The sequence below is a fragment of the Durio zibethinus genome, chromosome 4 (assembly GCF_047325235.1).
Source record: "Durio zibethinus cultivar Kanyao isolate XHJ-2024 chromosome 4, ASM4732523v1, whole genome shotgun sequence".
Classification (NCBI taxonomy): domain Eukaryota; kingdom Viridiplantae; phylum Streptophyta; class Magnoliopsida; order Malvales; family Malvaceae; genus Durio; species Durio zibethinus.
The window spans coordinates 17,773,627-17,790,758 of record NC_143165.1 but is presented as its reverse complement, the minus strand read 5'-3'; the positions used below and the strand labels follow the sequence as shown (position 1 = coordinate 17,790,758).

At 29.1% G+C, this 17,132-nt stretch overlaps 1 protein-coding gene across 1 annotated transcript; it reads left to right on the top strand.

Annotated features, from left to right (window-relative positions):
* The first annotated feature begins 9,906 nt into the window (after positions 1 to 9,906).
* LOC111287300 (uncharacterized) lies at positions 9,907 to 12,496 on the top strand. The gene is made up of 2 exons (XM_022877753.2): positions 9,907 to 11,175; positions 11,312 to 12,496. Exons 1-2 carry the CDS (start codon positions 9,959 to 9,961, stop codon positions 12,189 to 12,191), a joined length of 2,097 nt encoding a protein of 698 aa, XP_022733488.2. The 5' UTR covers positions 9,907 to 9,958; the 3' UTR covers positions 12,192 to 12,496.
* Positions 12,497 to 17,132: the final 4,636 nt, after the last annotated feature.

The following is a 17,132-nucleotide window of genomic DNA, read 5'->3' as shown; positions in this document are numbered from 1 at the left end:
ACAAGGTAATTTTCTATAAAAGTTGTTAGTTAATAATCAAAGTTAATACAAAGATCATTATTTCATTTATTTAAGATAATTAATTTAGTTACTAATTTTTTATTTTTTATCTATGAATTGTTGTGAGAGTGGAACTTTTTATTTAAATTTTTATTTTTAGATTTTATATCTTAATATATACTAATATTAATATAATCATATATTTATAATGAATAACTCTCGTAGTACTAGTGTAAATGAATCATTCTTCTTTATTAATTATAAAAATAAAATATATATTAAAAGTAACTTTAAAAATTAATATGTGAGTCACATAATTTAGGTGATTCAACAAAATATCTACATTTATGAGAACAAATTAAAAGAATCCACTAAAGAAAATTATTAAAACTTATAATCACTAATATTTCAAAATCTCTAAATTTAAAATAAAAATACGCCAAAAAAATTAAAGATATAACATTATCATTTTGTTTCTCATTCTCATGATACGATGATTTACTTATATCACATATTTTATTTTGTGCCTTGACTTCCCCATAACCAATATTTGAGTAATTATATTCCCATTTCATGAAAAGTTCTCTTTATAAAAGTACCAAAGGTAAAGTAGTTTTCATCATATAATAAAAGTAATGAGAAACATAATTCATGGACTAATGCATTGAGAACATATTTATAATAGTTATGGACCGGCAAAACTCGACACGTTAGTAATTGTATGCTTTGTTGTATTAGATTATATGTCATGTACTTACCTTAACTCATAATAGATCATATCGTGCTAATCCAATGAACTGAAAACTTCTAATCTAACACGACATAAACATTATGAGTCATATTTAGCACACTATAAAACCGGATCATAATACGAGCTGTCTAGCTCATTTGATAAATAGTAAGTCAATATCTAGCTCATTTGATACCTCTAACATGAGTAGATAAATAATAAGTTAATGTCTTTTAACTCATAATGCCAATTCAAATACACAAGAAAGACATCACTGGTATTCTCACAAATATAGATGCCTATTGCCTACAAAAGTACTTAAATGTTTTAGCGAGGAAAAAAAATAAGATTAAAATATGGAAAAAAAAAACCCTTCAAATATTAAAAAAATCTAATTAAGCCCTTATATTATTATTGTATTTAAATAAGTTTCTCAATTCTTATTTTTCACTATTTAAGTCCTTATACAATTATTATATTTAAATAAACTTTTACCTTTTATTTTTCACTATCTAAGCCCTTTTAATTGATAAAATATATATATATATTTATATGAAAATTAATATAAAGAAAATTAAAATAACTTTTACAATTTTCATATAAATATAGATATTTCTTTTTTTTATTAATTTTACATATAGATATTTTCTTTTCACTAATTATTTTTGGTCGTGATATTAAATAATTAATTTTTATTAATTTTCATATAGATCAATATTTCTTTTTTATTAATTTTACATATAGAAAATTTCTTTGTATTAACAAAATAATAATTTTACATAATAATTTTTTTAATTATTTATTTTGAATTATGGCATCAAATAATTAAATTTTTATTAATTTTAATATAAATATAGACATTTCCTTTTTTATTAATTTTATATATTGTTATTTCATTTCTAATAATTATTTTGATCATGATAATAATTAATACAATTTTTTGTTAGATCATTTTTTTTGAAAATTTCCATTTTTTTACATATTTTCTATCACATGTATAATTTTTTACCACATCACTATGTCCAGGGGTGTTAATAATATATTAGTATTTGCAAGCTATTCGGGTTTAACTCAAATAAAACTTGAATTTGACTCGGTTATTATCAAGTCAAGCTCAAGCTCGAATAACTTGACTTATTGATCGAGTTGAGTTTGAGCATTCTTATACCTAACTCGAGTAACTCACAAGCCTAATCGAGTTTTTATTTTTAATATATTTTTATTACTTTAATTAATAAAATATCTTGAACTCAAGCTCGAGTTCAAGTACAAATAATCAAGTTTTTATCGGATATAAGAATCAAGCTTATTTTCACATTTTAATCAAGTCTAATTGAGTAACTTTGAGTAACTCGATTTTTATTTCGAGTCGAGCTTGAGTTAAAAAAGTAAAACTCGATCGAGTACGAGCTAAGTTTTGAGTCTCAAATTTTGAGTTGAGTTCGAACTCAAATTTAATATTGTATTAATTTAAACTCGATCTATTACCCCTAATTGTGACAACATGTCTTAAAATGCGCTAACATGTCATTAATCATATATATATATATATATATATATATTACAACATTTATGATTACCAAATAAGATTTAATGATGTGAACACTCATGTGGATATCTTCTCTTTTTTATAAGTAAGAAAATTTCTAAAAATTATTTTATAATGATACATAAGATATTTTCTAATTTTAGAGTATTTATCAAAAATGTATATTTCAAAAATTATTGAATTATCCAAAACTTTCAAATTTTAGAAGAAAAATCAATTGAGATTTAAAATAATTAAATAGGTAAAATTATTATTTTTGGTAAGATTTTATTTAAATAAGAAATTTTTATTTTTATTTTTTATTTATGGATTAAATAAATGTATTTAAAAAATCATTAGTTATCCAAATCTTTTTAAGATATATTTATTCGAAAATTTGTAATTATCCAAAGGTTTTCTTTCAGCTAAAAGAAAAAAACATTTTTATCTATCAAATATATTTTTAGATACATCTTAAAAGGTTGTATTACAAGTAAAAATTATAGATATAGTAAATATTTTTAACATGAATAGTATATATTCACACTAAAAATTAGTAATAAATAAACCAATCAAATAAAACCACTATAAATTGAGATGCGACAAGATTAGACTTAATTAAAGATGATATTTTTATTAATCTAAATCAAAGTGAATCTAATATATATTATATTATAGGATATTAAGTTATTGGATAAGATGTATTGACATTGATGCCTATGTGGATAGTTTTTTTTTATGACACATAAAATAATGTTTATATTATATTATTTATCAGGTAACTTTATTAATAATAAATTATTTAAAATTAACAAGTTTAGATAACTATTTAAATTCAAATCAAAATCTATAAAATATTTAAAATTTTGCATAAATTTTAAATTCAAATGTATTAAATTATAATTTACCTTTGTTTTTAAATTTAATCATAATTTGAAATATATATGCTATCAAATAATTATATTTAATAAATTATTTAAATTTAATATTTTTGGGTAACTATTCAAATTTGAATCAAACTCTATCAAAAATTGAAATTTTACAGAAATTTTGAATTTAAATATATTAAATCATAATTTATCTTTTCTTTTCAAATTTAATCATAGCACCACAGACATATATATGTATGTAAGCTTAATAAACTTTTATTTGCCGAAATCAAAATCTCAAAATAAAAATAAAAAGCTTATAAAGTGAGAGCATCACACCTAACCAATATTATTTTATTTGTTACTATTAGAATTAGAAATTGAATAATACAATCTTTTCTTTTATTTGACGATTATGATCTATAAGTTTTGACAAGAATGGACAAAAACTAAAAAGAATAGTAATCACATCATACTCATGAATAAATAAATTCATTTTATGCCTTTATTATTTTTTTATTTCTTTTATTTTTATTTTTTTTAGTTTTAAAAATAAGTATGTGATGGTGTTGGATTTTTTATAATATATATTTTTAGATTTCAATAATAAAAGGAAAATAAGTGTACCTTTGGATTGGTTTCAACTAGGTAATAGGTATAATTCACTACTTTTTTCAAATTTTATTTCTTTTTTATTTTTTTATTTCCTCTAACTCGTTTGTTTCTTCAAACGTTTCATTTGGTTTTATTTGCATTACATGATACATACATTTAGATTTGATATATGTAAAAAATAAGGACTAATAAAAAAAATGAATGGTCATGACCAATCAATAATTATTTTTTTTGTTCAATTAAATATATATAAGAAATTATTATTATTATTATTATTATTATTTGATGTTTTATTTTTGGTTTAGTTTTATAAGATTTAATAGTTTAAGAATATTTTACTAATATAAATATCTTTCACAATTTAATCAAATGATATATTTTTTTTATATATCCATATCAACATATAAAGAATTATTAATCTTAACTATTTTCTTTATACTAAGCTAAAGTAAAATTTTTTTAAAGTAGTGAAATGGCTATAAATATCCAACCATAATTAAGAGTATAATAGAGCAGAAAGAATATAAAACCTAAAAGTATTGTATCAACATCAAATGAGGAATCCAAAAATGTAAATAACAACATTCCCGACATTAAAAAAATATATAGACCAGCAGTAAAAATCTTGACTATTTAAAATTGAACCTTGCTTTTTTGATTGAACAAGAAAAACAAATAGCATAATTTTCATTGTTTAGTAAATGAATTGGATAAAATAATTTTTTATGAAAAAGAAAAATTTTTATAGTCTTTTTGAAAATTTACAAAAGCTTGGGCTTTGAACAAGTATTACAAAATGTGTATACTGTTATTTAGTTGTATTTTAGTATTTATGAACATATGATTATATATAATAGAACAATAAAAAATTGCATATTCTTTTATTAAAGAATTATAAAAAATTAAGGCTAATTAAAAAACTAATTTTAAATTATGAAAATAATAAAAATATTTCCTGCATGATATGATTTAAAAAAGCTAATTTTATGTAACGAAAATAAGATTTGAGAATTTATTTAAATATAATAATCATATAAAAACTTAAATAATAAAATAATAAAAATTGACAATTTTATTTAAATGCAATAATAATATTTCGCGAGATTTTTTTATATTTTAGTAAAAACAAATCAAATATGACATGCAGGTTCTGAAAAATTAAACGTTGAACATTCAGAAATCAGAACACAGGTGGCGCCTGCTTTTTTATTCTTTAATTTTCAACATTCGCAGTTTATTAATCTTTTAATGCTTTGATTTTCGTTGCGGTAGCATTTGGCTAAACCTTCTGCGATTTTACGGCGCTTGCATCTCTTCTATTCATGACCACCGTCGGACAGTTCCCACGCGCGTCACCTCCTATGATTTCTCGCGCAGTCTAGCCAATGGCAATTTGAGTTTCAGCGCGTGGGGTCTTGTGACTCATTCCCTCGCATTTGCGGTCTCAGCTTGGAAATTATAGGAGGGTGGTTTTTTTTCCTTACACATTAATCGATGAAAATTGAATCCTTAAATGAAATTATTAAATTGAGTTCAAATGGAAAACGAAATTAAATGAAAGCACTTAATATTGTTGTCGAGGGTGTTGGCTGTAATGTGCTGGTATTGACCAATCTGATATGGCATTTTTGAAATTTTTTTTCAATTAAAATCGATGACATGAAATTTTATTTTGGAGACGTTGAAAATTTTTTAATCATTTTACATAAAAAAGCCAAGTCGGTAATTTTTTTTTCTTGCATAAAAAATTAAAAAAAAAAACGAAAATTACATTAAAAAGAAACTCAAAAATTGTAACCCAAAAGCCAGAACACAAGCAAGCCACCATGGCATAAGCATAAATAATTTTATGCATATTTATCTTTCATGAGTAGTCAATTTGCCACTTTACAATAGACCTGAAAAAATGTTTGTCACTTTGCCATACCTAAGAAGTTTGAATTCCCGAGACTTTTTCTTTTGCGCTTTTAATGGAAGTTAATGAACCTTCAATCGTAAGTGGTAAGTGACAGAAATTTTTTTTTTGTCGTTTTATAGAGCAGTGGTTGCTTTGTCATTTGAACCCAATTCATCTACCTTGAACAACACCTTTCAACCAACACTTTAACCTGTTCATTCATCAACCCAGAACACTTACTTAATGACAAATTTCAGTGATTCAAACCAACAAAAGGATGTAAAGAATAAACCAAATGAGAGGGGTTTATAAATTTCATAAATTAATTTTTTTTAAAAATCAACTGTGAAAATACAATTTCCAAAAATTCAAACCAAAAGTTTAAATTTTGAAAATGAAAGTTTGTTAAGGGTATCTGGTTTCGACTAGAAAGAGAAGAATGTAATGGAAAAAAAGAAAGGGAGTCTCAGCTCGAAAGAGATCTGGTCAATGAAGAAGAGAAAGGAGAAGGAAAAAAAAAGAAGAGATTAAATGGAGATTAGCTAGACGGAAGAGAAAGGAAGGAAAGAAAAAAAAAATGAAGAACAGAGAGTTTACCACAACTGGCGATAACTCTGATGGCGTTGAGGAAAAACAGAAAAGGACATGATTATACGAGATAAAAGGAGAGACGAGGCACGCTTTAGCTGCTGAAAGAAGTAAACAAGATACTAAAGAGAGTATGGGAAAGGGAGAGAGGATTGGTAAAGAGTGATGAGATAGGAGAGAGGCAGCTAGGGTTAGGTTTCTTAAAGAGAGAATAGAAACTGAAGAAGGTGAATGAGGTGTATTTTCAGTATTTAATACTAAGGAAATTAAATTGCCATGAAAGATGAAACATTTGTAAAACTGACATATTAAATGGATCAATGTCGTGTCATTATAATCAATAACCATATCAGTATAATTACCAATATTTATTAGTCTGAATAATAAAAAATTTGATTTTTTTTAAATAAATTTTTTATTTTGAATTTTATAAATAAAAAAAATAAAACATTGAGAGAATTTATTTTTTTTATGAAATTCAATACTCTAAAATAATAATAAAATTTTAAAGTAATTATCAAATATTTTAAGGTCCTAAACAAAACAAAAAAAAAAAAAACTATATCAGCATAATTAACGGCACTCCTAACTCTGTTTTTAATTAGATTTAATTTATCAATTTACAAAATGAAAAGGACCTGGTTTTGATGGATTAATGTGTAGGTACTAAATCCACCATTTCACATGAGTAAAAAAGTATGATTTGTACAATTCGACCTAATTTAAAAAAGGCACAGAACCATCGCGTCAGGCGTGGGCGTGGAGCCGGAGTTGCGTAGAAGTTCTGCTTTTTGGAGTTAAGGATTATTTTTAATTTTTCAATTTCTTTCTTTGTCCCCAAAAGCACGAAAACGCGTTTTTCTGAAGTTGATTTTCTATATCTAGACCTCATAGTTAATGGGTTTTTGCCACTAAAGTGAGTGACATACTTCTGGATATTTTAGTTTTATTTAAAATTATTTTTTATTATTTAACTCAATTTTTAATATATGTATGTTATATTAAAAAATATTTGTTTTTAGCTGTGGGGATCTTCATTTAACTTTGAAGAGATTGAAATAATATTTTATAACAATAATTTTTTTCAAAATATATCAAATTTACTAATAATAAAAAAAATTTAGATCCAACGTATAATAATAAAATTTACAATTATAAATATGTTAATGTATAAATATATGTATAACAAAATAAAAATTAAACAATTAGTCTTTCAATTTCTACTTATAAATTCACTAATAAAGTTTTTTATATAAACAAAATCATTAAAATTTTACATTGTTAACAAATTATCATATCATATTTGATATTTTAAGTATTAAAGTAAAACAGATCATCAAAAGTTATATTTTTTTAAATAAAAAATAGATTTTACTATAATAGAGTAAAGACTTTGATATGATAAATTGAAATCTTCTAACCTTTTCACATGATAGTTTTAAATTATGAAAAATGAAAAAATATTTAAGTTAATTATGGTAATTAATTTTGCATGTAACAATTTTCAAAGAAAATGAACATGTACAATATAGTAAGAAAATAGGTTTGGTTAAAAAAAAAAGAAAAGAATCTGATTGGATAGTTATCAATTTGATTTTAGTTATTACAATACTTGTATATATGTTAAACTTTTTTGTGAAGTTATAATCATAATCAAGTATTGCATTCATATAATCATCTTACTTAGACAAATTTTGGGGAATGAAAGATTACTGTGTTTGGTTTAACATAAAAGAATATAAAATTTTTATGTTTGGTTCATGAAATATAATATTACCTAATGAATTCTTTTACTATATTATTTTTTATGACACATGAATAGCATTTGACATTGACAAAATCATTTAAATAATTGATTTATTAACATTTTCATAATATATTTTATTTAACTTATAAGTGGTTTAATTAAATTAATTTATATATTTGTATCGTGTGCAACTTACTTTATTTTCTTGTAACTTATTTATATATATAAATTTATCATGTAAATTTTACACTTTCTATTACGATAATAAATGGCATCTACTTTTTCAATCTTTATCTACTATATATAAATTTAACATGTAAATTTTATATTCTATTATGATAATAGATGGTGCTTAATATTTCAAACATCATCTCCTACATAAATTTAACATATAGTACTCTCTTTATTCTAAAATTGTTGTCCTTTATAGATTTTTTTGCTTAAATTAACTCAATTTTGACCATTATTTTTAACAAAATAAGAAAATTAAAAATAAGATTTGTAAACTTTGAGTTTCAAATTTTTTAAACATATTTCTTTTTATTTTTTAATTTAATATTTTATTTTTAAAAATAAGGTCAAAGTAAAATTACTTTGATAAAAAAAAAAAAGTCAATATAGGATAATTATTTTGAAACAGAAAGAATAGTATGCATTTAGATTATATGAAATTTACTAAAAATCAATATAAGTATATTAATTATTTTAAGGGATGGGGCAACCTGGTTAAAACACTTTTTTCTTTCTGTATTGAAAAGTTTAATTATTTTTTAATTCCTTTAAAATTTGTGTTATTTATAAAAATTTACTTATAAATAATAAAAATAAACATAAAAATAAACTTTTTTTAAGATTTGTATATGAATATTTGTTTTATTTATTTTTCAATTTAAAAAATGCGTCAATAGAAGTTATTTTTGTGAATCGAAATATTGTAAAAATAAAGAACTTACTTTTTTTTTAAAAAAAAAATTGATGTTATAGTTATTAAATTAATGAGATTCATTCTTTTTCTTTTCTCTTTGTCAAAGCCCCTCCTAACTAGTTCTTCATTATTTTATTAAATAAAATCAAATTAATTATAAAATTTTAATTAAAAATAAACTAAAAGAACTTATTTAATTTCTATTATGTATAAAATAATATTTTTTCATACGCAATGTTAGATGTCAAACATTAAGATTTTGAATGCTTCTATTCATATTAAATTGAGTCTTCATTTATGATATAAGGTTTATGATATTAAATGATATAATAGATCGTAAATATCAGTTATTGAGAGTAAAAATAAAATATTTTGCATACTACTAGGAATTTAAGAAAACTTCAAATAGAGGAGAATTTTTTTATTTTAGGCTATTTATTTTATTTTTGATACTATTGGAAATATTGAACTTCGACATGAGAAAAGTATTATAAATTTCGTAAAACAAACACAAAAATCATATTACGAAAAATATGAAATCTTAGATTTTGTAAATCAAATATTTTTTTTAATAAAAATAAATTTTTTTATTTTTTTAAAAAATGGTCATAATTTTATTCATTTCAATGTATAAAGATTTTATTTGGAAATTTATCATTAATAATCTAGAAAATGATATTCTATGTATTGTTTTGAACTAATTATGATCAATGCATTGATGGGAGATATCGCTAATTATGAGTTTTCATCATAAATAGCTAATGTAGGCGAAAATAATAAATTACAAAAGTAATGCTAATAAATAATAAATTGATAAGTAAAAACAGAAAAATAGATTATGGTGCTGTATTTTCATAGCGTAGCTAAGTAGGTGAATAGTGAGAAAGATTTTAACTTCTGACAAATTGATTGAAATTAAAAAAAAAAAAAAAAAGAAATGAACAGCTAGGCAAAACCAAATGTTGAGTAACTATAAGAGCATCAAATTTCAGCGACCTCAGGCCCCTGCCTTTTCTCTTTTCTTCTTTCTTTATTTCCAAACCCCCCCAAATCCCCAATATGGAACCCCCGCCTCCGCCACATGCGGCGGCTCCCCCTCTTACCACCACCTCAACGACCACAACCGCACCTGCCATCCCTGTTACCTATCCTGATTCTATTGACTCCTCGCCACGATCCCGCAACACGGACTCATGGGACGACCCAGCTCCTCCCCCTACTCTCCACTCAAAGGTCCGGCTCATGTGTAGCTATGGAGGCACCATCGTCCCTCGTCCCCACGACAAAGCCTTATGTTATATCGGTGGAGACACTCGTATGGTAGTCGTGGAACGCAACACTTCCCTCAGTTCTCTCCACCACCGCCTCTCCCTTTCTCTTCTCCAGGGCCGCCCTTTTACCCTCAAGTACCAACTTCCCTCCGAAGACCTCGACTCTCTCATCTCCGTTACAACCAATGAAGACCTTGAAAACATGATCGATGAATACGACCGTACTTGTTCCCAAACAACGCCGTCAAGCAAGTCCTCCCGTATTCGCCTATTTCTTTTCCCTCTCAATCCGGAGGGGATCCCGGTGTCTTCCCATTCAATTGGGCCGATTATTAACAATTCCACGAAGTCTGATGAATGGTTTCTTAACGCGTTGAATGGGACAGGGTTGTTGGACAGAGGGTTTTCGGATTCGGCGACGAACGTGAATTGTTTGTTGGGATTGGATGACGATCGTCAGGGAAATGTTGTTGAAGTTGGTTTGAAAGATGAAGGTAGTGGCAGTCAGAAGAATATGAATTTGAAAAGTCAAGATGTTCACTCGGTTCCTGATTCTCCTATGCTTGAAACTACTTCTTCTTTTGGTTCAACTTCTTCATCTCCTTCTCTTGCTAACTTGCCTCCTATTCGAGTCCACGCCGAGGATCAGAAGGATCATAAAATTATGGGGATTGAGGAACAGTTTGCTCAATTTACTGTGACTGCTTCTGCTGCTTCTGGTGGAGGGGTGAAGCTGCAGGATGAAGTGTTTGTGGCTTTGTCATCGCCGCCTCCGATGCCGGTGGGCATACCTGTGTCTGGCGGTGGGGTGGGTTTGAGTTCAGGTGTGGTTCCTGGGGAGTATATGAATCGGGGTTTTTCGGATGATGAGAGATCGGATCATGGGATTCCTGTTGGGTATAGGAAACCACCACCTCCACAGTCACAGCCTCAGGGTTTGCCTCTTCAGAATCAACAGAAGTCTAGCAGTGGTCATGATTTGGCTTCTCCGGATTCCGTCTCAAGGTACTGTTTTCATCATCCTTGAATTTGTTTCTTTCTTTAATCTTGCTTGGATTTACTTTTAAAAAGTAGCTGAGATTGGTTTTCTTCTTTTGTGTGTGTGTGTGTGTGTGTGTGTGTGTGTTTTTAATTTGCGCAGTGACAGTAGTTTTACGAATCCATTGTCACGCCAAAAACCTGTGATTTATCAAGACCCAGTTGTTCAAATCCCATCTGGGGCTAATAGGATTCCTACAAACCCAGTTGATACAAAGCTTAATATCTCTGACCCCAACATAATCGCTGGGGTTCAGATTCAACAACCAGTTCAGGAGTCTGGTTATATATTTCAGCAACCTCAATTTGATCAACAGCAACAACCACAACAACAACAGCAATTCTTACATGCTGGTGCACCACATTACATTCATCATCACCCCACAGGGGCGGTGCCAATCTCAGCTTATTACCCTGTATTCCCCTCTCAGCAGCAACACCATCATCATCACACACAGATTGATCAGCAATATCCCCTGTATTATGTGCCTGCGAGGCAACCCCAAGCCTTCAACTTGCCTGTCCAGCAACCTACTATTAATGAAGCCACTACTGCAATCCCATCTAGCCGTCCGCAGACTCCTCCCAATCCTACCATGGCTCCTCCTGTAGCATACAGAAATGCTCCTATTGCCAAACCTGAAATGGCTGGTGCCACAGGAGTATACAGAACAACAACTACTGGTACTCCGCAGCTGATTCAAGTGCCAAATAGTCAGCATCAGCAACAATATGTGGGTTACTCTCAAATTCATCATCCATCACAATCTGTTGCACCTCCCTCCGCTGCAACTGCCACATATGCTTATGAATTCACGGATCCTGCACATGCTCAGATATATTACACTCAGCCTCTGGCACCCACAATGCCTTCTCAGTACCAAACCATGACTGCAGCCGCTGCAGTAGTTTTGCCAGATGCATCTTCTCAACTTCCGAGTGATAACATGAAGCCACAAATCAGAACTTCACAGCCAATATAAATCAGTTAAGAGGAAAGCAACTACAATTTTGAAAGAAGGGTTTGGTTGATATCTTTAAATTCTGTTTTAATGTCTGCCTTTTTATTGGTGTTGGTTTGTGATATGTATTCCTGAAAGATAATAAGGAACTCTGGTGGTCTTTTACTATCTTGTGTATGTCATATTGTTGTTATGGTCATAGGAAATGAAAGTCATCTGAAGGTTATACTGTAAAAGCTCAAACTCAAATATTGTGTGCTTTGTATTGTTCATATATCAGTTACTTGATAATGGTTATACAAAAGCTTCGAGTTAATTGTTTCTTACATTGTTCTTGATCCAGGGTTCCTATGGTATTCGGTATGCAGAGACATATATTTGCAAAAATAAATTCTTGATAGAAGCTCGTATATGATCCATTACATGGAAGAAAGAATTCCCCATGGATGGACTCTTCAAGTCTCTACCCAAAACAAGACTAAAGTGCCTGAAATAAGGAGACTTATCTCACTGTTTGATTTGGCAAAGTTACATTTTCCGTTTTAAGTCAGGCAATACTCTCAAAACGGAAAGACATTTATGAGGATCCTTGCCTCCTCTTATTGACCCTTCGACAGGCATTATGCCCTTAACTGGTTTTCCTGTTGATAAAATCCTTCTCTGTTGCTGCCAATTTCCGGTGTCTTGCCATGAATTCTGCCAGTTTTTCATCATTGATATTTACAGTTGATTAGTCTCATTCTTAGGATTGTGCACCAGACTTTTATATTGATCTTTTTATAGGTTTCATAAATGAATCCTTCTTTAGTATAGTTCCTCAATCTCATACATCTCCTTGGATGTTGTATTCTTGATAACAAAAATATTCGTTTTTCCGTCCGCACAATCCTCTTTGAAACTCTGCCTGTTGCCCCATTCCCCTACCCGACTTCCAAGGATTCAATGTAATCATTCAACAAACTTGATTACACTTTTTGCCGTAGAGAAACTGTGGGTGAACTTGTGATTGGATAATTAACTTCGTTTTTGGATGATATACGTTAACTGGTGTGGTCATCATTTCTTTGAACTTCATGCATGCTGACAGACTTGCTTTCTCTGCTGGAAATTCTTTTCGGTTGTCAAACGACTTCACCTAGTAGGCCATGCTGTTATTGCTGACAATGTGAGAAACCTTCATTTGCAAGAATGTAGTTGTCATGGACTTAAGGAAGAGTTTTGACGATCACTGGGGTATAAAAGAGTTTATATCATCTTTGTCTTATGCGACATTTTTGGTAGGACAAAACTATGAGCTCATGAGGGTTCAGAGCGGATAATACCTCATAAAGGTGTGAACTGTGGCAGGTAGGTTGATCTGGGACGTCGGATGAGTGGATGCTCGGGTCTCAAAGTCGCACGGGTTCGGAGCTTAAGTCTCGACCCGTGATAAGTGATATCAAAGCCAACCCTAAACCGTTTGATCCACGTCAAGCATCTCGAGGGCGGTAAGTAGGGTAATCAGCCTCCGTGACGAGAGCGTCACGAGGTGGGGTGGGGAAGAATGTCACGGATTTATGTCACGGATTTAAGGAAGAGTCTTGAATCCCACATCGAACATAATAGGAGGGTCATTGAGATATAAAAGGGTTTACATCACCTCTGCCTTGTGAGGCGCATTTTGTAGGATAAAACTGTAAGACCAGGGGTCAGAGCGGACAATACCTCATAAGGATACGAATCGTGACAGGTAGATTGATTTGAGGTGTCGGATGAGTGGATGCTCGGATCCCGAAATCGCACGAATTCGAAACTTAAGTTTTGACCGGTGACACAAAGCCTGTATCCTGATTATTCTTTTCATGTTTTTCATTTATATTCTCTCGTCATAATTTATAGGATATATTTGTAATCTTAAATGCCATATACTTTCTATCGAAAGAAATCTCTTTGATTTTCTCTCTCCTTCTGGCCTCTGCCCTGATGTTCAAGTTTTTATGTCATTCTCATTTTTCCACTTCTTTTCTTTGCCAAAAATATTATAATGGCATTATTATTGTTTCTTTCTTCTTTCATTTTGGAGAGAGCCATCCTTGTATCAAAGACTTTTGAGTGAAGTGCACTCCAAATTCCACCGTATTTTAAGGCTAAATACATTGCATATTCTGAAGTGGGGACATTCTCCATACTTTCTACCGCAGCAATTATTTGGTTCTATGAATGGGACGTCTCTTAGTCTTTTAGCGTTGGGGTTGTCTGAATGAAGCCCTCCAAATATAGATTATTCACATTATAAAGAGCTTGGCCTAAAAAAGATAAAAGTACATTATAAAGCTGAAGTTCCATAACTTTATCAGATGATTCTTTGACCAGTTGCTGTGAGATAATCCCAAACACATTATGTTAAATTTACAAATAAAAATAGTAGAGAGCTTACTTCTGTTTGTTTTGTTAGCTATTCTTAAAATCTATAACCTTTTTCTTTTTTGGACTTTGAAAGAAAAAAAATGGTATTGATTCTCGCGTGGCTGAGATAAGTGATGTAAATTAAAGCAAAACAAATGTAATAGTGAAATTGAATTGCAGCTGCTGCCCATCGCTCCATGCCAATGCCATCACTCTTGTCTTTGTGTGTTGCTGAAAAGCCACCGAGCTGCCACCTACTCTGTCTCAATCTTTAGGGGAAATTAAGGTGGTTTCTTATGAATTATAATCATTTATTCACGTTTATAGAAGTTTAATAGACTACCCAACTATTATGCATAAAATAAAGTCTGACAAGTTTTAACTCGTATGGATCCCTTTGTTGCCATTTAAAACTATCATGATTCGAAGCCCCAAAGGCCAAATGCTGAAGAAGGATAAAGCATTAGTTATTCTACCCATTATATCGTATCATAGCAACTCTATAGGCTTTTGTCGCTTGAAACGGCATGCAGGAAAAGTAAAATGAGGTCCATTATTGGTGTAGTAGCATGAGGCCTAGTATTTTCCTGCAAAGATTAATTCCCAAAATAGTCTCACAAGAACTCACCTCTTTGTTAACCGAACTGACCGTTGTGGTGGGTTTAGTTAGATTTTTTTTTTTGGAACAAGTTTAAATTTATCATTTTATTAAAGTGATGGGTCAAATTTATAATCTTTGGATAGATTCAATCTTATCACTGTACTATTGAATTTGATCCAAAAATTATCAAAAGTTAAGCATAAAATAATATATCATCCAAAAAATTATTAATATTCTATCAAATATTTTATTTTTTATATAATTAAAAAATATAGTGACAAAATTACACTGTACAAAAATAAAGGACAAGTTTGAATTCTTTTGCTTTTTCTTTCTTCGATAGAATCGAGTAAGGGGCATTTAAAGACTTTGTGCAAGGGAAAATTATTGAGGTATCTGAACTCAACAACTTGTGCAAGCAGATAAGTGTAATGTGAATCAACGCCACTGTTGTTGACTTTGATTTTCTTTTTTTTTTTTTTTTTTTTTGGGATGAATTCTGCTGTGGCAGCATGAGAATGGGTCTTTGAAAGAAAAAAAATTTCTCTTCTGATCTCGCTCAAAAATGAGCACAGCACGGCCTAACCTTTGACAGCCTTGTTCAACATTCAATGTTTTAAATCATATATCAGGACTTTCACATGTTCACAACTCAGCATGATCAGATAGCACGCATGCGGGCTTTATCTTTACTTTTTGTTCAATAAGTAATGCTAACACGAGGGAATTGCTACATCAAAAAGAAAGGGAAATGCTAATACCGCCGCCTATTATGATTAATAATAATAATAATAATAATAATAATAATAATAATAATGCTTACTTTTTTGATTCTTTTGATATTTGGCATTATAGATTAGAACATGTTCATTATAGTAGAATGAATGGAATGTCTAAATCAAGTTTAATTTCAAGTGTCAAAAGAAATGATGGAAAATGTAGAATACGCATGCTTATTGAGATAATTAGAAAATCTTTTCATAAAGTTGAAACAAGTTCTAAAATCCTATAATTAATACATAGTGATGTATATGATTTGCATAGTACTCGTTTATAGGTGGTAAAAAGTACTTTATAATTTTTATATATTATTGCTCGAGATATTGCTATGTTTACTTGATGCATTCTAAAGATGAAGCATTAAATAAGTTTAAAACTTATAAAACTAAAGTAGAATTACATTATAATTATAATGTTATGACTTTGAGAACTGATAGGGGAGGTTAATATTTTGATCATAGTTTCTCTGATTCTAATAGAATTATACATGATGTTACACCCCTTTATAGTCCACAATAAAATAGTGTGGTTAAAAGGATAAATAGATCATTGACCAAAATAGTTAATACTTTGTTGTCATACTCTGATTTAGGACAAGGTTTTTAGGGGTGAGATATTGTTAACTTCATGTCCTATCCAAAAGAGGGTTACTAACAAAGGGACAAATTAATCCCATATGAACTATGGAAGAAAAGAAAGATTCACTTAAATTGTCTTAAGGTATAAGGCTATAGAGCAATAGTAAGAGTTTTTGAACCTAAAAGAAAGAATTAGGTGAAAAGGGAATTGGATGTATATTCATTGGCTATGCTCAACAAATATAGCAATGCATATAGTTTCATGGTGATATAATCAAATAACTCTATACCTATTAATATGGTAATTGAATTTAAGGATGCTCTCTTTGATGAATTATAGATTCAAGCTAGAATCTAGTTCAAAAGACATTTCTCTAGATAACTCAAAAGAGCAAGAAAAGATAACTTCTATTGAAAAAGAAGATAATTTTGTATCTAGAACAAGTAAGAGAGTAAGAAAGGTTAAAACCTTTAGTTTGAAATTTTACATGTTCCTAGTTGAAGGAACAAGAGAAATAATTAACAAACATATTGAATATATTTTCAATATGAAATTTGATCTTAGGACATTTGAAGAGGCAATGAAGTCTCAAGATGTAGCTTTTTGGAAAAAAACTA

What these genes read in the sequence shown, in the direction of transcription:
- LOC111287300 (XM_022877753.2), top strand. Translation starts at nt 9,959, where the DNA reads ATGGAACCCCCGCCTCCGCCACATGCGGCGGCTCCCCCTCTTACCACC. An exon ending in TCTCCGGATTCCGTCTCAAG is followed by an intron (nt 11,176 to 11,311) that starts GTACTGTTTTCA and finishes TAATTTGCGCAG; the next exon opens with TGACAGTAGTTTTACGAATC.